We start from the raw sequence: 26,226 nt of genomic DNA on the forward strand, positions 1-26,226 counted from the left end.
GTAAATAATTGTTAATCAACAATTCAAAAGTGATGGCTGATTTTTATTGTTACTTTTGTAAGTTTCAAGTGATTTCAGTGAGAATTGTGGGATTTTCTTTCTTTAACTGAGGCACCGACAATTTTGTCCACGTGTGTAAGTGTGACTATTTTTTTTAATAATTAAAAAAATAATTAAACTACTTTAAAAATAAATAAAAAAATTTAATTAATTATTTTAATTAATTTTTAAAAAAAATGTAAATAATTGTTAATCAACAATTCAAAAGTGATGGCTGATTTTGATTTGAATTTTAGTAATTTAAAAATTAATTTTAAAAAACTCAATTAATTTAAATAAATTATTTAAAATTTGAAATGGATTGATTGATTGTTTAATTCTCAATAAATTTGTATTTATTGTTACTTTTGTAAGTTTCAAGTGATTTCAGTGAGAATTGTGGGATTTTCTTTCTTTATCTGAGGGGCACCAACAATTTTGTCCACGTGTGTAAGTGTGACCTTTGGTGTTCCACCACCAGCGCCAAGGCCCCCACAGGAGTCAGCCTCCACCAGCCGCCCCCCCTGCCCCCCACTTTGCTGTGCGCTAATTGGATACGACAAGCAGCAGCAGGTCTGACTGGAGCCTCCCGCTCATCCTAATTAAAAAAGCAAAGAAAAGACCAAGACGAGAAGACGTTTTTCATATCCGAAGGAGGAAAACTCAATCAGGGGATTAAAAAGATTTGCTGGCTTGTCTGCAAAAACTAGAAGATCAATTAGTCTTAAGACAATAGTCAATAAGTCTTAAGACGCGGCCTACATAGGAGAAGGAAAAAGCAGAAGAAGAATGATAATCATCTCATGAGTGGACGCTCATTTAGCCGCAACCTGAGAAAGTAATCAGGTTAAGATCAAATGGAGCAAATAAGACAGTGAAAAAAGATGGAAAAAAGACCAAAAAAAAGAAAGAAAAAAAAAATACATGGAAAACAAAGAAAAATGCGAGAGGAAAAATAAAGAAGAAAATTAATTTAATTTTTCCTTTTCTTAAAAAATTTTTTTTTTCCTTTTTCATTCTAGAAAAGGGGTCTCAAACTCAATTTACTTGGGGGCCACTGGAGCTAGGGTCTGGGCGAGGCTGGGCCGCATCAGGTTTTCCAACCCCCCCCCCCCAAAAAACGCATTTATTAAAAACAGATTAATGAATAAACTTTGCTTTGGTTCTGATTTTCTACAAGAAAAGCTCTGATAAAACATTCCAATGTTCTCAAATATCTTAATTTTTATTTTTCTATACAAAATAAGATGAAAAATAAATAAACAAATCAAGAATAAAGAAAATCAATCAGTAATAAATATAATAATAATAATAAAACGGCAAATAATAAAAACTAAAAAATAAAAAACACATATAGTTGGTGGGTAGACAAATGATTAAAATTAACATAGCATTATTAGAACCCTGTAGACATGACAAAACACGACTATAGTCACATTTATACTCTTTTTATTTACAACATATTGCGCAACTGCAGGGTCTTGAGACACATGCTAACTCGCAAACTAGAGAGCTAGCGACCTAAACGGTAGCCTCCAAGTTATTTCCTTTCAACTTAAAAAAGCCAAAAACTTACCACTTCCACACGGATAGGGAGGATAACTATTAACAGTTATTTAACCTTTAACATGAACATTAATCAAATGTAACAGCATCCATATCAAACTTGCGCGGGCCGCACTAACATTAAACTTTCATATCACGCGGCCCGCGGGCCAAATGTGGCCCACAGGACACTAGTTTGAGGCCCCCTGTTCTAGAAAAAAAAAGATATTGTCAATAAGCAAGACAGATTTTCCGCCAGATATGCTCATGCCAGGACCAGGAATAAAAATGCAATATAAAATATTAATAATTAATGTTAGCCGATGTAAACGTCACAGGAGTCCTTGCGTGAGTACTCTCTGCGGCATCAATCAATATAACAGAGAAAGTTAGCTTCACGTTTCAGCGGAAGCAGAATACGACGACGTCAAACGGCCCACTTTCACGTTAACGTGCACTTAGCACAAAGCCGGGCTTGACAAAAGGAAGTGGACCGAGGGGGGCGGGCTTCTTGGCACATCATCACAATCAGGGGCGGGACTTCCAGCGGGAAAGTAAACTAGCCAACTAGCAAGCAACAAGCAACTTGAACAGGAAATACTTTGAGAGCTCCTAGAGGTGGACCGTGACTAAAGGTGTACTTTCACTTTTGACATTTTAAACCAACCGCTAATACTACTGGTACTTCATTTCCATTATGAAACTATGATATTTCAGCATTAGCTGACAAGCTATGAATGTGCACGTCCACCTCTATGAGCGTCAACAAGGTGTGACAAAAAAAGACGAGTTACCTGTCGTATAATCTTCTCACACACACACAAACAAACACACACACACGCCATTGAGAGAAGTCATTTTCACAAACTGGTTAAACAGTCCAAAACAATACCCAGGTGGTCCTCGTACGTAATACTGTTAAGTATCTCCATTACCATTTCACATACAGAAAACAATTTTAAATAAAGTTCATTCAAAAGGTTACTTTTACCTCCGTTGAGGACGTGATTGTTCCCGCCTTTCTGAGTTACTTCCTGGTTGTGTTCCCGCCCTCCAGCCTCTGCCTTTGTTTTGATGAAGTAAGCCAAAAAATGGCGCCAAAGAAATTTTGTTTACGGAAGTGAGGCACCCTATTGAAGTGGAGAAATAACAAGCAAAACGAAGAGACGGATATCGACATTTTTTTGTCTTAAATTTAACAGCGCTGACGGTCTCTCCAGTATGCAAGACAACCACAGAGATAAAAAAAGTAAGGAATTGTGTTATTCTGAATGGTATTTTTTTCTTTTAGCAGCATAACATCGTAGGTACGCACCGAGGACCACCTGTACTTCTCCCCTTTCTTTTAAAGTCAACAAGTTTTTGGTCTTACCTCTTTTCTCTAAGCTTCTCGATGTATTCAAACTTTGACGTCAAGGCTCCGTTTGAGGTGATTACCGCCTGAATGCAACAACAAAATCATTCAGTATGTTATCTTAAATGGCCACTCATCTACTAAGCGATTAGTTAGCAAGTAAGCCGCTGGCATTTTGTCGTTTAATATTTACACATGGCGTTTGTAGTTTTTTTTTAACATTTGTAATTCATGAACTACAAATGCAAACACTGCCTCCCCGAGCTGCTTTCTATTTTTACTCCCTCCTTTAACTGGTCACGTGACGAGCCCAAGTACAGCCATGCTAGTTCATGCTAGCTACGTCTCCCCGAGCCGGTTAAAAAACTTTTCAATCTAGTTTTTTTAGTGGTTGCGGTTGATTAAAGTCATGTTTACGCGAAGGCAGCATCACCGCGTTGCCCTGAACGCTTCAAGCTCTCCGCGGTACACCAGCGGTACACGAGTGTGTGGAAGAGGAACCAGTATTTCCTGTTTGTATACTTTCACAATAAAAGCATGTATTGAAGAAAGCGCCGATTACACTACAATGCATACTGAGAGGAAATAGACTCCATCAAAATAAAAACACCAGTGTAAAAATAGCTAAAATTTTTGGATCTTAATGGGATTTTAAGTAGAGCTACAATATGCAAAATAAAGAAGGGGGAGTGTTTATTTATTTGAGACAACAATTCAGGTGAAATAGGCTGTTTATATAAAATTCACAACTGCATAACATAACTGACAACGCCAGTCACTGCAAATAACTTTTTGTTAAGGAACATTAGACATATAAAGCATTGGAAGTTTGAATGACTGCAAGAAGGGAAGCTGCCGGGATACTGCCTCCGTTTCACGTTTGCTTACCGACTGGATTCCAAATGAGCCACATCAGGTTGGAGCGTGTCGACTCGAGAACCACACAAGCCAAAGTGCTTGGATTCTGTTCTAGAGGGAGAAGTGGACCGAGTGGAGGACTTACGTCTCGGACTTGCGGGCTGAAGTCTTCGTCCTCCAGAGGTCTGCTGGCGTCTGAGGGCAGCTGAGGGGGACAATGTTGGGACTCAATATTCATTCCTTCCTTCATTCCTTCCTTCCTTCCTTCCTTCCTTCCTTCCTGTCTAAACCCTGCCCTCGACTTGTCCAATTGCGTCCTTCCTTCTTTCCTTCCTTCTTTCCTCAACCCTGCCCTCGACTGGTCTAATTGCATCCTTCCTTCTTTCCTTCCTTCCGCCCTTCCTTCCTTCCTCAACTTTGCCCTCAACTGGTCTAATTGCATCCTTCCTTCTTTCCTTCCTTTCGCCCTTCCTTCCTTCCTCAACCCTGCCCTCAACTGGTCCACTTATGTCCTTCCTTCCTTCCTTCCTTCCTTCCTTCCTTCCTTGTCGTCTCAACCCTGCCCTCGACTGGTCCACTTGCATCCTTCCTTCCTTCCTTCCTTCCTTCCTTCCTTCCTTCCTTCCTTCCTTCCTTCCTTCCTGTCTCAACCCTGCCCACGACTGGTCCACTTGCATCCTTCCTTCCTTCATTGCATCCTTCCTTCCTTCTCTCCCTTCCTTCCTTCCTTCCTGTCTCAACCCTGCCCTCGACTGGTCCACTTGCATCTTTGCATCCTTCCTTCCTTCCTTCCTTCCTTCCTGTCTCAACCCTGCCCTTGACTGGTCCACTTGCTTCCTTCCTTCTCTCCCTGCCTTCTTTCCTTCCTTCCTGTCTCAACCCTGCCCTCGACTGGTCCACTTCCGTCCTTCCTTTCTTCTCTCCCTTCCTTCCTTCTCTCCCTTCCTTCCTTCTCTCCCTCCCTTCCTTCTCTCCCTCCCTTCCTTCCTTCTCTCCCTCTCTTCCTTCTCTCCCTCCCTTCCTTGCACTTGGAATCATGGTAAGCCAACTCCTGGTTTGGCTTCTACTTGGAGGATCCAGCCTTGGCCTCCAGGAATACATGGGAACATCATACCATCTCCCAGATGTAAGGAAACAGACGATCTCCAAAGTACTCGGTGGCCTCGATGGGTAGCTGAGCTGGAAGGTTGTCGATGGAACACATGAGGATGCCGTTGCCTTCCACACTGAAATCATAGCATTACCATCATTTCTTTTCATGGAAAACACCGTTTGCATGTTGTAATCTATTTTTAGATACATATGGATGGTAATAACAATTAGCTTATTAGCAATTAGCTACCTGTCATGGTCGATGTGCTGGTCGGCGTCGTACATGCAGAAAGGCTTGTCGATGGTCGTGCATTCGTTCATGAACTCGATGGAGCCTCCCGTGTCGGCGGATATGTCGCAGATGGCTAACAGTCTGTCAGACAGAAAAGACCAGAAGTCCACATTAAAAAAAAACTCTCCTGATGTCCTCAAATGCAGCACACCACAGGGTGCCACTAAATAACTATAAGTTGTATTCAAAGTACTTGAAAGTGTTTAGCCGAATCAGCGTGAAAGTTGCTATAGCTCTTTATGGGGCTGACAAGAACACGTGACACGAAAAACATGGCCGCCAACTAGCTAGCGAGCTAACCAGCTATGTTTATGCTAAACATTTTCATCAATTGATTGTCCAAAATAATTGAGCATTTGCTGAACGATGATACAACTTTGAGGCTTTGCGTATTACGTGGATGCTAGCATAGGACAAATAACATGGTGGGGGTGGGTCACATGACCGTAGCTTTACATTGAATAATAAAATAGTTATTGCGTAATCGTACAGTTGGTTGTAAAAGTATTCATACCCATGAGCAACACTCAATTTCTCGGCGTAGAACCAAGGAACGGTGCAGGTTGGTCTTACTTGTGAGGCAGCTGAGGCATTCCCTCGTTAGCCGGGAACGAGCTTTTGGACGGTCGCATCAGCTTCTGAGCGTCCAACCGCCTGAGGAGTCGGGGGGTCTGGGGGTCCCAGTAAATGCCATTGATCAGGCAGTTTGTGTACGGCGCCACCTGCGAGGATGTTTGTGATGAACCGTTTGAACTTGCTGATTGACAGGAATGAGTGGAGTGGGGGAGGGGCACGGGGGAGGGGGGCTCTCACGCTGGTCCTGAAGTGGGACGTGTAGAGCTCTGGGTGATTCTCGTACTCCATGGGGTCGTAGATGCCGTCGCTCTTCCTCATGAGGTGGTGGTGGCGACTCAGCACGGTGGCGTACACTTTGGTCATGTCTAAAACGACAACAGGGGTTGGTGACCCCAACGTGATCCAGTCTAGCGGTTGTGCGGGTTAGATACGGTCTTGGTCTATTGTCTAATAATCACTTTGGGAATATGTATATTCATATTTCATGTCCTTATTAGGTGCTTTTATTGGCAATGTTTTTCCTGGGGCGTCGCTCTCACTGTCTGCTAGCATGAATATTTGCCTGCTAATATACGGTTTAAAAATGTAGCCATATAAACTCCTTAATAAACATAAAGTTGGTCAATAGGGCCAACAGGAAGTAGAAAACAACCAAAAATAAAACCAGTAAAAGCAGCTAAACATGACGTCAGTGTAAGTACGCAAGTGGACGAGACATGGGCAAGGTTGAGACAACAAGGAAGGAAGGAAGGAAGGACGCAAGTGGACCAGTCGAGGGCAGGGTTGAGACGACAAGGAAGGAAGGAAGGAAGGACGCAAGTGGACCAGTCGAGGGCAGGGTTGAGACAACAAGGAAGGAAGGAAGGATGCAAGGGGACCAGTCGAGGGCAGGGTTGAGATGACAAGGAAGGAAGGAAGGACGGACGCAAGTGGACCAGTCGAGGGCAGGGTTGAGACGGCAAGGAAGGATGGAAGGAAGGACGCAAGTGGACCAGTCAAGGGCAGAGTTGAGACAACAAGGAAGGAAGGAAGGACGCAAGTGGATCAGGCTGGATCAGTCGATCAGGTGAACCTCCTGAAAGGAAAATGGAACGCATTCCTCGTTTATCACTGCTAATAAGTGATAAGTGAATTTGTGAGACGACAAAGAAGAAAGGAAGGAAGGACGCAAGTGGACCAGTCGAGGGCAGGGTTCAGACAACAAGGAAGGAAGGAACGAAGGATGCAAGTGGACCAGTCGAGGGCAGGGTTGAGATGACAAGGAAGGAAGGAAGGACGCAAGTGGACTAGTTGAGGGCAGGGTTGAGACAACAAGGAAGGAAGGAAGGAAGGATGCAAGTGGACCAGTCGAGGGCAGGGTTGAGATGACAAGGAAGGAAGGAAGGAAGGAAGGAAGGAAGGACGCAAGTGGATCAGTCGAGGGCAGGGTTCAGACAACAAGGAAGGAAGGAACGAAGGATGCAAGTGGACCAGTCGAGGGCAGGGTTGAGATGACAAGGAAGGAAGGAAGGACGCAAGTGGACTAGTTGAGGGCAGGGTTGAGACAACAAGGAAGGAAGGAAGGAAGGAAGGATGCAAGTGGACCAGTCGAGGGCAGGGTTGAGATGACAAGGAAGGAAGGAAGGAAGGATGCAAGTGGACCAGTTGAGGGCAGAGTTGAGACAACAAGGAAGGAAGGAAGGACGCAAGTGGACTAGTCGAGTGCAGAGTTGAGACAACAAGGAAGGAAGGAAGGAAGGACGCAAGTGGACTAGTCGAGGGCAGAGTTGAGACAACAAGGAAGGAAGGAAGGAAGGACGCAAGTGGACTAGTCGAGTGCAGAGTTGAGACAACAAGGAAGGAAGGAAGGAAGGACGCAAGTGGACCAGTCGAGGGCAGGGTTGAGACGACAAGGAAGGAAGGAAGGAAGGACGCAAGTGGACCAGTCGAGGGCAGGGTTGAGACAACAAGGAAGGAAGGAAGGATGCAAGGGGACCAGTCGAGGGCAGGGTTGAGATGACAAGGAAGGAAGGAAGGACGGACGCAAGTGGACCAGTCGAGGGCAGGGTTGAGACGGCAAGGAAGGAAGGAAGGAAGGACGCAAGTGGACCAGTCAAGGGCAGAGTTGAGACAACAAGGAAGGAAGGAAGGACGCAAGTGGATCAGGCTGGATCAGTCGATCAGGTGAACCTCCTGAAAGGAAAATGGAACGCATTCCTCGTTTATCACTGCTAATAAGTGATAAGTGAATTTGTGAGACGACAAAGAAGAAAGGAAGGAAGGACGCAAGTGGACCAGTCGAGGGCAGGGTTCAGACAACAAGGAAGGAAGGAACGAAGGATGCAAGTGGACCAGTCGAGGGCAGGGTTGAGATGACAAGGAAGGAAGGAAGGACGCAAGTGGACTAGTTGAGGGCAGGGTTGAGACAACAAGGAAGGAAGGAAGGAAGGATGCAAGTGGACCAGTCGAGGGCAGGGTTGAGATGACAAGGAAGGAAGGAAGGAAGGAAGGAAGGAAGGACGCAAGTGGATCAGTCGAGGGCAGGGTTCAGACAACAAGGAAGGAAGGAACGAAGGATGCAAGTGGACCAGTCGAGGGCAGGGTTGAGATGACAAGGAAGGAAGGAAGGACGCAAGTGGACTAGTTGAGGGCAGGGTTGAGACAACAAGGAAGGAAGGAAGGAAGGAAGGATGCAAGTGGACCAGTCGAGGGCAGGGTTGAGATGACAAGGAAGGAAGGAAGGAAGGATGCAAGTGGACCAGTTGAGGGCAGGGTTGAGACAACAAGGAAGGAAGGAAGGAAGCAAGGATGCAAGTGGACCAGTCGAGGGCAGGGTTGAGACGACAAGGAAGGAAGGTAGGAAGGTCTAGACAGGTCTAGTTCCGTTGTGGCGCTTGTGTCCATCACATGGTCACATGACACGTACCGCCAGTCTGACAGACATCCTTCAGCTCGTGAGGCTCCACGTATTCCACAGGAAGCTCGTTGATGATGTCCTGTGCTCCCTGCGGAGAGGAAAGGACACTACAGCGCATGTTTGATTCCAAGTGTGCGTGCAGAATTACCTTGGACACGTTGCCGGTCCCCGTGAAGCAGAAGGTGACGGGTCCGATGGATTTGGGCATGAGTCCCATGGAGATCTCGTAGCCGCAGTCCCTGACGGCCTGGATGGCCTGGCTGACGTTGCGGTAGTTGTGAGCCATGCCGATGTGCTGGCGGCAGAACACAGCGAGCGTTACGCCGGCATCGCGCTACTCGCGTCATTATTATTTGTGCTGCGCGTTACCATGAAGGGAGTGTGGTGGCCCAGCGCCAGGAAGCGAAGACCCAAACCGTGCAAGATGTTGATCATGCCTGAAGAAAGAAATCCATGAAATGATTGAAGTCGGAGTCAAGGAGTCGAGAGTGGATATTGACCGTGTACCTGCGACGCCCGCCCACTGTCCAAACGCTACGATGCGGTAGCCGTTAGCGTCCACCATCTTCTCGTAGTCGATCAGGCGAACCTCCTGAAAGGAAAATGTAACGCATCCCTCGTTTATCACTGCTAATAAGTGATAAGTGAATTTATGCTAAGTACAATTCCTTATTTATAAATGGAGTATGTTTGTAGTTAGCATTGAAAACCTGCTTATTATGGGATGCCATCGAGGGCAGAGTTGAGACAACAAGGAAGGAAGGAAGGACGCAAGTGGACCAGTTGAGGAAGGAAGGAAGGGCGGAAGGAAGGATGCAATTAGACCAGTCAAGGGCAGGGTTGAGGAAGGAAGGAAGGAAGGAAAGAAGGAAGGACGCAGGTGGACCAGTTGAGGGGAGGGTTGAGGACAGAAGGAAGGAAAGAAGGAAGGAAGGACGCAAGTGGACTAGTCGAGGGCAGAGTTGAGACAACAAGAAAGGAAGGAAGGACGGACGCAAGTGGACTAGTCGAGGGCAGAGTTGAGACAACAAGGAAGGAAGGAAGGACGCAAGTGGACTAGTCGAGTGCAGAGTTGAGACAACAAGGAAGGAAGGAAGGAAGGACGCAAGTGGACTAGTCGAGGGCAGAGTTGAGACAACAAGGAAGGAAGGAAGGAAGGACGCAAGTGGACTAGTCGAGTGCAGAGTTGAGACAACAAGGAAGGAAGGAAGGACGCAAGTGGACTAGTCGAGGGCAGAGTTGAGACAACAAGGAAGGAAGGAAGGACGGACGCAAGTGGACCAGTCAAAGGCAGGGTTGAGAGGACAAGGAAGGAAGGAAGGAAGGACGGACGCAATTGGACAAGTCGAGGGCAGGGTTGAGGAAGGAAGGGAGAAGGAAGGACGGACAGACAGACGCAAGTGGACCAGTTGAGGGCAGGGTTGAGGAAGGAAGGAAGGACGCAAGAGGACTAATCGAGGGCAGAGTTGAGACAACAAGGAAGGAAGGAAGGAAGGAAGGACGGACGCAAGTGGATCAGGCTGGATCAGTCGATCAGGCGAACCTCCTGAAAGGAAAATGGAACGCATCCCTCGTTTATCACTGCTAATAAGTGATAAGTGAATTTATGCTAAGTACAATTCCTTATTTATAAATGGAGTATGTTTGTAGTTAGCATTGAAAACCTGCTTATTATGGGATGCCATCGAGGGCAGAGTTGAGACAACAAGGAAGGAAGGAAGGACGCAAGTGGACCAGTTGAGGAAGGAAGGAAGGGCGGAAGGAAGGATGCAATTAGACCAGTCAAGGGCAGGGTTGAGGAAGGAAGGAAGGAAGGAAAGAAGGAAGGACGCAGGTGGACCAGTTGAGGGCAGGGTTGAGGAAATAAGGAAGGAAAGAAGGAAGGAAGGACGCAAGTGGACTAGTCGAGGGCAGAGTTGAGACAACAAGGAAGGAAGGAAGGACGCAAGTGGACTAGTCGAGTGCAGAGTTGAGACAACAAGGAAGGAAGGAAGGAAGAAAGGAAGGACGCACGCAAGTGGACTAGTCGAGGGCAGAGTTGAGACAACAAGGAAGGAAGGAAGAACAGACGCAAGTGGACCAGTCAAGGGCAGGGTTGAGACGACAAGGAAGGAAGGAAGGAGGGAAGGAAGGAAGGACGGACGGACGCAATTGGACAAGTCGAGGGCAGGGTTGAGGAAGGAAGGGAGAAGGAAGGACGGACGGACGCAAGTGGACCAGTTGAGGGCAGGGTTGAGGAAGGAAGCAAGGAAGGACGCAAGTGGACTAATCAAGGGCAGAGTTGAGACAACAAGGAAGGAAGGATGGAAGGACGGACGCAAGTGGATCAGGCTGCATCAGGCGATCAGGCGAACCTCCTGAAAGGAAAATGTTCCGTATCCCTCGTTTATCACTGCTAATAAGTGATAAGTGAATTTATGCTAAGTACAATTCCTTATTTATAAATGGAGTATGTTTGTAGTTAGCATTGAAAACCTGCTTATTATGGGATGCCATCGAGGGCAGAGTTGAGACAACAAGGAAGGAAGGAAGGACGCAAGTGGACCAGTTGAGGGCAGGGTTGAAGAAGGAAGGAAGGGCGGAAGGAAGGATGCAATTAGATCAGTCAAGAGCAGGGTTGAGTGAGGAAGGATGGAAGGAAGGAAGGAAGGAAGGAAGGAAAGAAGGAAGGACGCAGGTGGACCAGTTGAGGGCAGGGTTGAAGAAAGAAGGAAGGAAAGAAGGAAGGAAGGGCGCAAGTGGACTAGTCGAGGGCAGAGTTGAGACAACAAGAAAGGAAGGAAGGAAGGAAGGACGGACGCAAGTGGACTAGTCGAGGGCAGAGTTGAGACAACAAGGAAGGAAGGAAGGACGCAAGTGGACCAGTCGAGTGCAGAGTTGAGACAACAAGGAAGGAAGGAAGGAAGGAAGGAAGGAAGGAAGGAAGGAAGGAAGGAAGGACGCAAGTGGACTAGTCGAGGGCAGAGTTGAGACAACAAGGAAGGAAGGAAGGTAGGAAGGAAGGACGGACACAAGTGGACTAGTCGAGGGCAGAGTTGAGACAACAAGGAAGGAAGGAAGGACGCAAGTGGACCAGTTGAGGGCAGGGTTGAAGAAGGAAGGAAGGGCGGAAGGAAGGATGCAATTAGATCAGTCAAGAGCAGGGTTGAGTGAGGAAGGATGGAAGGATGGAAGGAAGGAAGGAAGGAAGGAAGGAAGGAAGGAAAGAAGGAAGGACGCAGGTGGACCAGTTGAGGGCAGGGTTGAAGAAAGAAGGAAGGAAAGAAGGAAGGAAGGGCGCAAGTGGACTAGTCGAGGGCAGAGTTGAGACAACAAGAAAGGAAGGAAGGAAGGAAGGACGGACGCAAGTGGACTAGTCGAGGGCAGAGTTGAGACAACAAGGAAGGAAGGAAGGAAGGAAGGAAGGAAGGAAGGACGCAAGTGGACTAGTCGAGGGCAGAGTTGAGACAACAAGGAAGGAAGGAAGGTAGGAAGGAAGGACGGACACAAGTGGACTAGTCGAGGGCAGAGTTGAGACAACAAGGAAGGAAGGAAGGACGCAAGTGGACTAGTCGAGTGCAGAGTTGAGACAACAAGGAAGGAAGGAAGGAAGGAAGGAAGGAAGGAAGGAAGGACGCACGCAAGTGGACTAGTCGAGGGCAGAGTTTAGACAACAAGGAAGGAAGGAAGGACGGACTCAAGTGGACCAGTCAAGGGCAGGGTTGAGACGACAAGGAAGGAAGGAAGGAAGGAAGGAAGGAAGGATGGACGCAATTGGACAAGTCGAGGGCAGGGTTGAGGAAGGAAGGGAGAAGGAAGGACGGACAGACAGACGCAAGTGGACCAGTTGAGGGCAGGGTTGAGGAAGGAAGGAAGGACGCAAGAGGATCAGGCTGGATCAGTCGATCAGGCGAACCTCCTGAAAGGAAAATGGAACGCATTCCTTGTTTATCACTGCTAATAAGTGATAAGTGAATTTATGCTAAGTACAATTCCTTATTTATAAATGGAGTATGTTTGTAGTTAGCATTGAAAACCTGCTTATTATGGGATGCCATCGAGGGCAGAGTTGAGACAACAAGGAAGGAAGGAAGGACGTATTTGTATTCAAGTAAAAATGTAATATTAATCATTTACACGATTTCCTTTTTGGAATATTTCCCTTTTAAGATGAGAACCTACCAGATGACTAACCAAGCGTTATTTGCTTCTGAGCAGGTGGCGCTCAGGTAGCACACGTTAAGAGTTACTGTTGCTATGGCGACTCGATGTTCCCTTTCATGTCTTAGACAACACAGACACACACTTACATTTTTGTCAAGGTTTTTTTTTCACATTACTGGTCTAATTAGACTAATAGAGACAGTATCACTCACACACACACACACACACACAGCTTGGTAAGTCAAAAGACTAAATAAGAATCTTTCACACACACAACCTTGATCCACTTATCATTCCGCTTCTCCGTGGAAAGCGTTGTGGCGTGATGGCGTCCATGAATGATGTACATGTACTTGATGGTTTGTTTACGTGTATTTTTGACTCCATGCTAATTCTAGTATCTCTTGTTAGTGTGCTACTTCCTGTCTTACGCCGGCTCCAATTCTACTTCCTTTCAAAAAAAAACATTATAAAAAACATTTGATTTGAACAAAATGTGCAGTGTGTACAGATTACATACAAGCAGTCATGTCAAACCAGGTTTAATCCAGATCTGATTTGTCATCAAGCTAAATGCAACATGTACATTTGCAATGAATAGTGACAAGAATCTTTTGCTGGATGTTTGCACGTGAGCAGATGATATAATGACAAACAGATATAAATCCAGATCTAACCCAGATCTGAATCCGGATTTAATCCAGATTTGAATCCAGATTGAATGGAAATGCAAAAATGTAAAAGTGCGACAGTGTGTGCAGAATCAACAGATATAATATCAATGTTAATCCAGATTTGAAACAGATTTTTCACCAATGTAAATGCAACATGTACATTTGCAATGAATAGTGACAAGAATCTTTTGCTGGATGTTTGCACTTGAACAGATGATATAATGACAAACAGAGATTAATCCAGATCTAATCTAGATTTGAATCCAGATTTAACCCAGATTTGAATCCAGATTGAATGGAAATACAAAATGTAACCGTTCACTGGATAGTGACTCAAATGTGCGACAGTGTGTGCAGAATCAGAAGATATAATATCAAGGTTAATCCAGATCTGAGTCACATTTGTCACCAATGTAAATGCAACATGTACATTTGCAATGAATAGTGACAAGAATCTTTTGCTGGATGTTTGCACGTGAGCAGATGATATAATGACAAACCGAGATTAATCCAGATCTAATCAGAAGATATAATATCAAAGTTAATCCAGATTTGAGCCACATTTGTCACCAATGTAAATGCAGATGATGCATTGATGATGAATGAGCAGATGATATAATGACAAACCGAGAATAATCCAGATCTAATCCAGATTTAATCCAGATTTGAATCCAGATTGAATAGAAATGCAAAATGTAAAAGTGCACTGGACAGTGACTCAAATGTGCGACAGTGTGTGCAGAATCAGAAGATATAAAATCAAGATTAATCCAGATCTGAGCCACATTTGTCACCAATGTAAATGCAACATGTACATTTGCAATGAATAGTGACAAGAATCTTTCTCTGGATGTTTGCACGTGAACAGATGATATAATGACAAACAGAGATTAATCCAGATCTAATCTAGATTTGAATCCAGATTTAACCCAGATTTGAATCCAGATTGAATGGAAATGCAAAATGTAAACGTGCACTGGATAGTGACTCAAATGTGTGACAGTGTGTGCAGAATCAGAAGATATAATATCAAGGTTAATCCAGATCTGAGCCACATTTGTCACCAATGTAAATGCAACATGTTCATTTGCAATGAATAGTGACAAGAATCTTTTGCAGGATGTTTGCACGTGAGCAGATGATATAATGACAAACCAAGATTAATCCAGATCCGATCCAGATTTTAATCCAAATTGAATGGAAATGCAAAATGTAAACGTGCACTGGATAGTGACTCAAATGTGCGACAGTGTGTACAGTATCAGAAGATATATTATCAAGGTTAATCCAAATCTGAGCCACATTTGTCACCAATGTAAATGCAACATGTACATTTACAATGAATAGTGACAAGAATCTTTTGCTGGATGTTTGCACGTGAGCAGATGATATAATGACAAACCGAGATTTGAATCCAGATCTAATCCAGATTTGAATCCAGATTTGAATCCAGATTGAATAGAAATGCAAAATGTAAAAGTGCACTGGATAGTGACAGTGTGTGCAGAATCAGAAGATATAATATCAAGGTTAATCCAGATCTGAGCCACATTTGTCACCAATGTAAATACAACATGTACATTTGCAATGAATAGTGACAAGAATCTTTTGCTGGATGTTTGCACGTGAGCAGATGATATAATGACAAACCAAGATTAATCCAGATTTCAATTCAGATTGAATGGAAATGCAAAAAATACAAAAAATGCACTGGATAGCGACTCAAACGTGATCAGAAGACTTGATATCAAACCAAATTTAATCCAGGTCTGACCCAGATTTGTCACCAAAGCAAATGTAACATGTAAAAGTACAATGAATAGTGACAAAAACATGTTACTGTGTGTATATGCATGATCACCAGGTTTAATCCGGATTTGGATTGGATGTAAATGCAACACGCAATAGTGTACCGAAATAGTAATGCAGGATTAGAAGACATAATATCAGACCAAGTTTAATCCAGATTTGTCATCAAGGTGCATCATTAAACACCACACTGTGCACATGTGTGTACAGACACTGTTACCAAACTAAATTGAATCCTGATTCAGATCTGACGTCTCATTTCAAATAAAGAATAAACGAGCATAACAAGAGCGCTCACCTTCTTGAGGAGGTCATCCAGCAGCCCCATGTTGGCCTCCTGAGCCTTTATGGTATGGGAGAAGAAGGCGTAGGTCTTCTTGGGAATCACTTTCTCCTCCGGCGGCCTCTTTACGCCGATGATCAGCGACGCTTCCGAGATGTCCTCCTGGATGACGGCGCCGGCTTTAGCGTAGAACTGAAAGCAGAAGAACCGTTAGCTTGAAGCTATGACGAAGCAGTGACACCTTCTGAGCTAACCTTCTCGTGGATTGCCCTACGGTTGGATGGCTGGACCAGAACTTTGATGCCGTCCTGCGTCAGGTCTCGGACGTGGCGGGGGGCCAGGGGCGCCCTCCTCTCCCACGGGTTGATGTCCTCCCGACGTATGGCCATGATGGCTCTGTGGTGCTCATAGCGCCGGTGGTCCACCGGGAACCTCGGCTTCCTTCGGCCATTACGGCTGAGGAGTCGGAACATGACACAAACCTTCTGTCTGGAAAGCCCAAAGTAGTGTAGAGAAATATGGAGATGCTTAAATTCCGCTTCTTCCCCTTTCAGACTGTTTTTTCTAACACAGGGTCCTTGTGATGTCACTGTGAGGCGGATGTCCTTGTATGGGCGTGCATGGGTACAAGCTAAGTTCATTTATTCTGAGTGGAATAAATTAAAACACACAGTTTATGGAAAAGGCCGCACAGCGGTTGAGTGGTTAGCGTGCAGACCTCACAGCTAGGAGACCAGGGTTCAATTCCGCCCTCGGTCATGCGTGGGTTTTCTCCTGGTACTCCGGTTTCCTCCCACATTCCAAAAAACATGCTAGGTTAATTAGCGACTCCAAATTGTCCATAGGTATGAATGTGAGTGTGAATGGTTGTTTGTCTATATGTGCCCTGTGATTGGCTGGCCACCAGTCCAGGGTGTAAGGTGGACGTCCTTGTATGGCCGTGCATGGGTACAAGCTAATTGGGAGTGCCCGGAGGCGGGCTCTGCGTGGAATAAATTAAAACACACAGTTTATGGAAAAGGCGACACGGCGGTCGAGTGGTTAGCGCGCAGACCTCACAGCTAGGAGACCAGGGTTCAATTCCGCCCTCGGTCATGCGTGGGTTTTCTCCGGGTACTTTCCTCCCACATTCCAAAAACATGCTAGGTTAATTAGCGACTCCAAATTGTCCATAGGTATGAATGTGAGTGTGAATGGTTGTTTGTCTATATGTGCCCTGTGATTGGCTGGCCACCAGTCCAGGGTGTGAGAAGGACGTCCTTGTATGGGCGTGCAAGGGTACAAGCTAATTGGGAGTGCCCGGAGGCGGGCTCTGAGTGGAATAAATTAAAACACACAGTTTATGGAAAAGGCGACACGGTGGGCGAGTGGTTAGCACGCAGACCTCACAGCTAGGAGACCAAGGTTCAATTCCGCCCTTGGAGTTTGCATGTTCTCCCCGTGCATGCGTGGGTTTTCTCCGGGTACTCCGGTTTCCTCCCACATTCCAAAAAAAAAAAACATGCTAGGTTAATTAGCGACTCCAAATTGTCCATAGGTATGAATGTGAGTGTGAATGGTTGTTTGTCTATATGTGCCCTGTGATTGGCTGGCGACCAGTCCAGGGTGTACCCCGCCTCTCGCCCAAAGATCTAGAAAGCTTTCTGTGCGGGTTAGGGTTATCTTGTGTGGCTGAGTCCACATGTGATGCAAAGGAACAAAAATTAGCATAATAAGTCCCCTTTAAGTATGTGTGTAAGTACACACAAACACTACAGCAAAGTCATTATTTACATACACTTACATTTACTGAAGCCGGAAGCCGCGTTCCAACCTGTTGAAGGCACTGATTGATTTCCATGAACCGTTAAGGCGACTTTTCAATGAATTCCACGGAGTTTAAACTAAAATGAGTGGAAATTAAGCTAACTGTTGTGTTGTTGCTCGTTACCTCTTCCCGGCGGCGTGGACGGATCAAGTCTCACTGGTCAACTTCCGGTATCGGACGAGCACGTCTCCAGACGCGCACTTTCACAACAAACCTCGCCACAGCAACGACTAATTTCGGAGGGGAACCAACTCCTGGGGTGGGTTCGAGTCTCCACGTCGGACTTCAGTCGGAGAAATATGCCGACGGTCCACTTAAGGTTTTAATGTCACTCAGAGGTGAGACCGTGGACAGACACCACGCACGAGCATGACCAATTTATCCGCTTCCGGTTTCAAGTTCAGAATAAAGCGTCACTGCTTCGCAGTTGAACGTAAACCATTTTAAAATAACGCATACTCTTCATTTATACATTAAATACATTTCTTAGATAAAGATTAATACACGACAACATGACAATTCCGATACACTCCTCTGAACTCGCCATGTTGAAGCAATGTAAATTTATTTTGAAATCAAATAAAAACATAATCCCGTTTATGGTTCTGTATGCCGGCAAAAAGAATGGAAGGAAACCGAACGTAAACACAAAAAAGGCTGACTTTTGTTCACAGTTCAACGTGCTACTTCATTGGAAAATGTCACAATTGGTGGCGGAAGTCTGTCGTGTTTTGACATAAACAACTTTATCCGAATGACTGCTGATTGTGTACTTCCGGTAGACAAATCCGTAAATAAATTCTTAACAATCCTGTACTCACCGGTGCTTCTTTGACTCGTCTTTTTTTCTGACCCTTGTTCATTCGAATCCAAAAATCAATTAAACACACTCGAAACTACTTACAAAGCGCATCAATTTGTTGGTAAACATTCGCCAGCACGACACGTTGTTTTGGAATCTCCGAGGGGACACGAACGCGTCCGCTCTCGTGGGTGCAAACATGTCGCATGCTGATGACTCAAACTAAATGGCATACATTTTATACACAAATATAAATATTAGTATAGTAGTACGAGGAGAAATAACACTTTAGTTGCTTAAAGGTCGCTTTTTTCCTTGAAATATATATAACACTTTGTATATCTACAAAATATTAAAATATTTGGACAAAAAAAACCAAAAACATAAACCTTGAAACAAAATGATGGAAGTTCAGCAATGACATTTATTCCATTCAACAAAAATAGCAAACAACAAATCAATCTGATCCATCATTACCCATCGTTAAGGGGTCAGAGGTCATGGAGGGATCAGTCCTGAGGGGGTCGGCAAGGTGAGGAACAGACCCTCTTCAAAGGGGGGCGGGGTGGACTTTGCAGCTAACAAGCAGCAGTGGCCAGGAAGTAGGCAATGTCCATTTAAAGAGACAGTGCTGATTATCAAGAACAAACAGGAAGTAGTGTGTCATGAAAGAAAGATAATAATAATAAAACTATTATTATAATTACGGTATTATTAAAAGAGAGTCCATTGTGTGTGTAATACTACTACTTTCCACAGGGGGCAGCAGCTTGTCATATATTAGTGAATTACTGTGTTTAGATTTTGATTACAGTCCACGTTTGCATGTAATACTACTTCTTTCCACAGGGGGCAGCAATGTCACCAATCAAGTATATTACTCTATTCATATTATTACAGTCCATGATTGCATGTAATACGCCGTCTTTCCACAGGGGGCAGCAATGTGTCACCAATCAAGTATATTACTCTATTTATATTATTACAGTCCGTGATTGCATGTAATACTAATTCTTTCCACAGGGGGCAGCAGTGCGTCGTCAATAAAGTCACTTCCGGTCCTCCAAGAAGAAGTTCCTTCATCAAAAAGTCACTTTTGAGTCTTTTAGAAGGACAAACAACATGAATAAATACTACTCAGTGTAAAAGGTTTTCAGAGGCCGATTCAGGCCTGCGGCGGCGACGCCTGCCCCCCGGCGGGGTCGTGCAGCTTCCTGACGTGCTTCTTGAGGTCAAAGTTCCTGCAGAAGCCCTTGCCGCAGGTTGGGCAGGTGAAGGGCTTCTTGTCGTTGTGCGTGTGCATGTGGAAGGTGAGGTTGTACACCTGGTGGAAGGCCTTGCTGCAGATGGAGCACTTGAACTGCTTCTCGCCGCTGTGCGTCAGCTTGTGGTTCTTGTAGTTCCCTGTGCGGACCACAGCGGGGCGTCATATACGTCAGACACACAACAGCACAACACAACAACTTCACTTATTTTTACACTTGTGTGACGGCAAAGAAAGTTTAATGATGCCTTCTGGCGCTTTCGATGCTGAAATAACAGCTCAAAGAAGAATGGTATCTATTGATAGTTACCATGGCAACACTGTCCCGACTACTTTAACGGCTTGACATTGGTGGACCAGCGTGGACACTTGTTGTATTAAATTACATTTCTGAAAATAATAATGGTAAAAATAATCATACTCATATAGTAATCCCTCGTTTCTGGCGCTTCATTGGTTCCGTGTGAATTTCCTCAAAGTAGGAATCCTCATTGATAAATGGAATATTTTGATAGTTACAGCATTAAAAAAACAGTTTACCGCCATCTAAATATGCTTTTTTAACGTTATTGGAGCCCTCTGAACACAAAATAACACCCCTATAGTCATCTTTGTGCTCTATTACCCAATATAGTAGATATAATAAGACAACATAATACATGTTAAGGTCAGAAAACTTGTTTAAGATCTTCTGAATATGCTTTTTTACATGTTGACAGCCTTCTAAATACGCATTTTAACATCACTAGAGCCCTCTGGATGTGAAATAACACCCCTATAGTCATATTTACGCTCTATTACCCAATATAGTAGCTATAATAAGACAAAAGAATACATGTTAAGGCGAAAAAATTTGTTTAAGACCTTCTAAATATGCTTTTTAGCATGTTGACAGCCTTCTAAATATGCATTTTACTATCACTAGAGACCTCTGGATGTGAAATAACACCCCTATAGTCATATTTACGCTCTATTATGCAATAGAGTACATATAATAAGACAAAAGAATACGCACTTTACCACCACTAGAGCTCCCTGGACATTAAATAACACCCCTAGAGTCATCTTTATGCTATATTACCCAATATAGTAGATATAATAAGACAAAAGAATACATGTTAAGGCTAGAAAACTTGTTTAAGACCTTCTAAATATGCTTTTTTTACATGTCGACAGCCTTCTAAATATGCATTTTAACATCACTAGAGCCTACTACACATGAAATAACACCCCTATAGTCATCTTTACGCTCTATTACCCAATATGGTAGATATAATAAGACAAAAGAATACAAGTTAATGCTAGAAAACTTGTTTAAGACCTCATAAATATGCTTTTTTACATGTTGACAGCCTTCTAAATACGCATTTTGCCATCACTAGAGCTGTCTGGACATGAAATAACACCCCTATAGTCATATTTACGCTCTATCACCCAATAAAGTAGATATAATAAGACAAAAGAATACATGTTAATGCTAGAAAACTTGTTCAAGACCTTATAAATATGTATATTTACATGTTGACAGCTTTCTAAATACGCATTTTACCACCACTAGAGCCCTCTGGACATTAAATAACACCCCTATAGTCATCTTTACGCTCTATTACCCAATATAGTACATATAATAAGACAAAAGAATACGCACTTTACCACCACTAGAGCTCCCTGGACATTAAATAACACCCCTATAGTTATCCTTATGCATTATTACCCAATATAGTAGATATAATAAGACAAAAGAATACAAGTTAATGCTAGAAAACCTGTTTAAGACCTTATAAATATGTTTATTTACATGTTGACAGCCTTCTAAATACGCATTTTACCATCACTAGAGCTCCCTGGACGTGAAATAACACCCCTATAGTCATCTTTATGCTATATTACCCAATATAGTAGATATAACAAGACAAAAGAATACGCACTTTACCACCACTAGAGCTCCCTGGACATTAAATAACACCCCTATAGTCATCTTTACGCTCTATTACCCAATATAGTACATATAATAAGACAAAAGAATATATGTTAAGGCTAGAAAACCTGTTTATGACCTTCTAAATATGTTTTTTTACATGTTGACAGCCTTCTAAATATGCATTTTACCATCACTGGAGCTGTCTGAACATGAAATAACATCCCTATAGTCATCTTTACGCTATATTGCCCAATATAGTAGATATAATAAGACAAAAGAATACAAGTTAATGCTAGAAAACTTGTTTAAGACCTTATAAATATGTTTTTTAACATGTTGACAGCCTTCTAAATACTTCTAAATTTTACCATCACTAGAGCCCTCTAGACATGAACTAACACCCCTATAGTCATCTTTACACTCTATTACCCAGTATAATAGATATAATTGGACAAAAGAATACATGTTAATGCTCGAAAACCTGTTTATGACCTTATAAATATGCTTTTTAACATGTTGACAGCCTTCTAAATACTTCTAAATTTTACCATCACTAGAGCCCTCTGGACGTGTAATAACAACCCTATAGTCACATCTACACTCCTATTACACAATATAGTAGATACAATAAGACAACATAATACATGTTAAGGCTAGAAAACTTGTTTAAGACCTTCTAAATATGTTTTTTTACATGTTGACAGCCTTCTAAATACGCATTTTACCATCACTAGAGCTCTGTAAACGTGAAATAACACCCCTATAGTCATTGTTATGGTCTATTATGCAATATAGTAGATATAATAAGACAAAATAATACATGTTAAGGCTAGAAAACCTGTTTATGACCTTATAAATATGTTTTACACACTGACAGCCTTCTAAATATGCATTTTACTATCACTAGAGAACTCTGAATGTGAAATAACATCCCTATAGTCATATTTACGCTCTATTATCCAATATAGTAGATATAATAAGACAAAAGAATACATGTTAAGGCTAGAAAACCTGTTTATGACCTTATAAATATGTTTTTTTACACATTGACAGCCTTCTAAATATGCATTTTACTATCACTAGAGAACTCTGAATGTGAAATAACATCCCTATAGTCACATCTACACTCCTATTACACAATATAGTACACACAATAAGAGAATATAAGACACATTTTAACATCATTAGAGCTCTCTAACACCCCTATAGTCACCTTGACACTATATTAGCCAATATAATAATAAAATATAATAATAATAATAATAAACATAATAAAAGTAGCATATCTTAGCATCGACAAATCCTGCACTGGCTATATCGTCTCATTAATGTAACATCACTGACGCCTATAGCGCATATCATCGCATCCGCCATCTTTGAAGATGTCTTATAGATGCCAAATATTTCTATTTCTATTTCATTCAGCCATTTTTTTATGCTGAGTTTAGGCACATTTGCTTTAATATTCTCATTTATGGCTCATAACAAAACAGCAATAATTTACAGATGAATATATTTATATATATATTTATTTATGAATATACTGTACTGTGTACTAATTATTATGTGGAAGAATTGTTCAATTCCATTTCTCCACAGTAGGGGGAGCTGTGGGGCAACAAACAGCCTCGCTCCCGTAATGCTTGTAGAAAGAAAACATAGAAATAAAGAAATGCTTTGAATGCTTTAAGGTTGTCTGGGATTTTAGATTTTTTTTAAATAAAACGTAAATGTTTCTTTTATAAAATATAAAAAATAATACTGACATGTTAATGTTTTGTTACTGAAATTTACTTTTATGCAAAATCACTCGAAAAATATTAAAAAATATAATAAATTTGACGCAATTCCGCTTCCATGTCGGGCCCTCCCGTACATTCATAAACGCAACACCGGCATTGAGATGCTGTGTGATCTTTTTTCGGACTTTTTTCTTACCTTTCTGGTGGAATCCTTTCCCACAGAACTCGCACACGAACGGCTTGTAGCCCGCGTGGATGCGAGTGTGTGTGTTGAGCGTGGAGCTGCGGTTGAATGCTTTGCCGCACTGGTTGCACTTGTGAGGTTTTTCCTGCAAAAGCAACAATATTATTATAATAATACAAATTATTATTATTATTATTATAAGTGACGCATATTATTATTACGCAATTATTGTCAATTACAGTGACGCCAAACTAACATGAGCAGGAGGAAAACCGATTAATAACACCGATTAATATCAGAAATGTGCGCGTGCAGGACAAGATTATTATTTTTAATAAATGGCCATAAATGTATAAAGCAAAAAAAATTATATGAATTAATTTAATGCGTTACCTGAGTGTGGATGATCTTGTGTCTGCACAAAGTGCTCGCCTGGCGGAAGCCTTTGCCGCAAACTTTGCACACGAACGGACGCGCCCCCGTGTGCACGGGCATGTGGCGCGTGAGGTTGTAGTGCGCGTTGAACACCTGCACAGCAAAAACAATAACAATAATAATAATAATAATAACAATAATAATAATAATAATAATAGAAATATTCGATAAGGACATTAACTGTGGTCATTGAACGTGTCACGATTCTTGATTATTAATGTCTGGTGAAATATGATATTTATTGTCAGGTAAAAAATCAAATTATATTTTAAGACATTTTAAAATATTCGTTTTGTTATGACATAATAACATTTTCAGACACGGAAAATTAGCTTTTTTTTAAAAAAATTACGTTTAATAGTATAATTAGTTTTTATTTTTTTACATGACAATAAAAAATAAAAACAACATATTTTTAAACTTCAAATAAATATGTACTACTTCAAATCCTTCAAAAACTACAAATAATCAATTTTATTATAAGGATTTCTATTATTATAATTCACGCATAAGGTTTAATTTAGTGGTATTTAAAATTTAGTAATTTCATGCAGTAAAACTTTAAAGCACGCAGTATTATTTGAGCGGTATTATTTGTAGTATTACAATAATAATGTGTATTTTTCGCTCACCTTTCCGCAAACCTCACAGGTGAAAACTTTAGGTTTGTGTCCAGCACATCCGGAACCTCCGAGACGAACCGCGGAGGCCGCGGAGGAGTTTTTCAGCATCTTGTCCGTGAAGTCCCTCTCCTTGATGAGGCTCTGGCCGGCCTGGTGGTGGTGGTGATGGTGGTGGTGGTGGTAGCGCTCCGCCGGGTTCGGCAAGCCCGCTTTGCCGCGCTCGTCCAGCAGGGTTCTTCCATGTCTGGCCCCCAGGAGGTATGAGGCCATGGGGTGGAGGTTGAGGAGGCCCGCGGCCGGCGAACACGAGCCGGCGTCGGCGGCACAGTTCAGGTAGCACACGGTGCCTCTGGAGGGGAAGGAGGACTGGGTCACAACCCGCGGACGGAACAGTTTATACTGGCCGTCTGATTGGTTCTGTGCGGGTTCCTCCTGGTGCTGCTGCTGCTGCTGGGTCGCGTAGTTCAGCCCGAAACCCAACAAGTCCACAGGCGCGTCCAGGTGAGTCGAGTCCAAGCCAGCGAGCCCGAGTCGGTGGTGAGCCGGGTCGTAGCCCAGCGGCACCAGAGGGATCATGCAATGCAGCGAAGACGGGCACACGTCCGGGAGACCCACCGGAGCAGAGCGGAACCAGCCCGGCAGCGGAATGGATTTAGGTTCGGGCGTCTGCGCCATGATGCGGTCGATGGAGAACGCCAGAGACTTGGCGGGACCGAGCGAGGCCGCGGCCTGGCCCCCAGCGGCCGGGGGCGCGCCCAGCAGGCCCGCGTCGCGCCGCGCTTCCATTCGTTTGGCGCCAAAAAAAAAAAAAAGGGGGGGCGAGAACCGGAGGGGATCCTAGCCGGGTCGGTGTCGCTCCTCAGCGAGACACCCCCGCCCTCCCTCCGCCCCGCTGATTGACGCCGGTTCCGGGCGACCGCAGCGCTCGATGGCGGCGTGCGGAGAGCCGAGACCCCGCGAGCGGAACCAAAGTGGATCGTTGCGGTCCTCCTGTCAGTCAATGACTGACTCCTGGTGGGGCCCGCCGCACCGGCACCAGGAGGAGGACGGCGAGTGGGCGGGGCTTGGGCTGTGCCGGCCTCGGGTCTCCTTCAGGCTCCGCGTGACGTCAGCGGAGTCCTAAAGCGGGTCACGCGCAGCCGGACCTCCCATTCGGGCCTTGACCGAATACGGAGGACATCAGAAATAAAAACAAAACAAAACCATGTTAAAGTATGAAATTTGCTGCCGAAATATAAAAAAGTAATAAAAATTATCTTCTTTATTATATCTGAATATTTATATTTATTATAGGCTGTTTAGTTTGGACATTTTGATGACATCATTTGTATTTTATTGAACCACAAAGCTTTCTTTTGATGACGTCATTTTATTGGACACCTTCAGAAGCACAATACAGAAATGATATAATTATAAAAATGATATAATTATAGAAATGATATAATTATAATCATTCTCCACAATTGGCTCTTTAATTGATTGAGTTCGTCTTCCGGTATCGGAAGACATCCTGACGTCACACACAAAAACACCCCACGTGTCATGAAGAACACAAAGTTTCACTTTCACTTCAACAAATGTCCATCAAAGTCAGCAGTGAAAACCCAAACAAAGACCAGCAGGGATCCTCAACCAGCGGGTCGGGGGCCATCATATTCGTAAGCATCTTTTCTTAATTTCGTTGATTAACTATGTGAAAAATGCGATTAATCGCAATCAAATATTTTAATCCATTGACAGCTCTATTTTTTAAAAATAGATGTTTATGTTTCATATTCATAAGCATCTTTTCTTCATTTTGCTGATTAACTATGGGAAAATGTGATTAATCGCGATTCAATATTTTAATTGATTGACAGCTCTATTTTTATACGTTTGTTTCATATT

At 43.3% G+C, this 26,226-nt stretch overlaps 2 protein-coding genes across 2 annotated transcripts in view; both read right to left on the reverse strand.

Moving 5' to 3' along the window:
* aass (aminoadipate-semialdehyde synthase) overlaps nt 1-17,766 on the reverse strand; it is a 63,875-nt gene extending 46,109 nt beyond the window's left edge. The window contains exons 1-13 of the mRNA XM_058087501.1: nt 17,492-17,766; nt 15,816-16,050; nt 15,577-15,753; nt 9,160-9,244; nt 9,022-9,089; nt 8,801-8,947; nt 8,662-8,740; nt 5,994-6,121; nt 5,754-5,902; nt 5,139-5,261; nt 4,911-5,022; nt 3,942-4,001; nt 2,957-3,024 (exon numbers count right to left, since the gene is read on the reverse strand). Of these exons, the coding sequence (XP_057943484.1) occupies nt 2,957-3,024; nt 3,942-4,001; nt 4,911-5,022; nt 5,139-5,261; nt 5,754-5,902; nt 5,994-6,121; nt 8,662-8,740; nt 8,801-8,947; nt 9,022-9,089; nt 9,160-9,244; nt 15,577-15,753; nt 15,816-16,034 (1,415 nt within the window). The 5' untranslated portion in view covers nt 16,035-16,050; nt 17,492-17,766. The remainder of the gene's footprint in view (nt 1-2,956; nt 3,025-3,941; nt 4,002-4,910; nt 5,023-5,138; nt 5,262-5,753; nt 5,903-5,993; nt 6,122-8,661; nt 8,741-8,800; nt 8,948-9,021; nt 9,090-9,159; nt 9,245-15,576; nt 15,754-15,815; nt 16,051-17,491) is intronic.
* A 902-nt stretch (nt 17,767-18,668) lies between these two features.
* On the reverse strand, nt 18,669-25,168 carry fezf1 (FEZ family zinc finger 1). The gene is made up of 4 exons (XM_058086269.1): nt 24,349-25,168; nt 23,675-23,809; nt 23,294-23,426; nt 18,669-19,574 (listed from the first exon to the last, which is right to left on the reverse strand). The coding sequence occupies exons 1-4, from the start codon at nt 25,123-25,125 to the stop codon at nt 19,336-19,338; spliced, it is 1,284 nt and encodes a 427-aa protein (XP_057942252.1). The 5' UTR covers nt 25,126-25,168; the 3' UTR covers nt 18,669-19,335.
* Nucleotides 25,169-26,226: the final 1,058 nt, after the last annotated feature.

The sequence above is a fragment of the Doryrhamphus excisus genome, chromosome 11, assembly GCF_030265055.1.
Source record: "Doryrhamphus excisus isolate RoL2022-K1 chromosome 11, RoL_Dexc_1.0, whole genome shotgun sequence".
NCBI classification, from domain to species: domain Eukaryota; kingdom Metazoa; phylum Chordata; class Actinopteri; order Syngnathiformes; family Syngnathidae; genus Doryrhamphus; species Doryrhamphus excisus.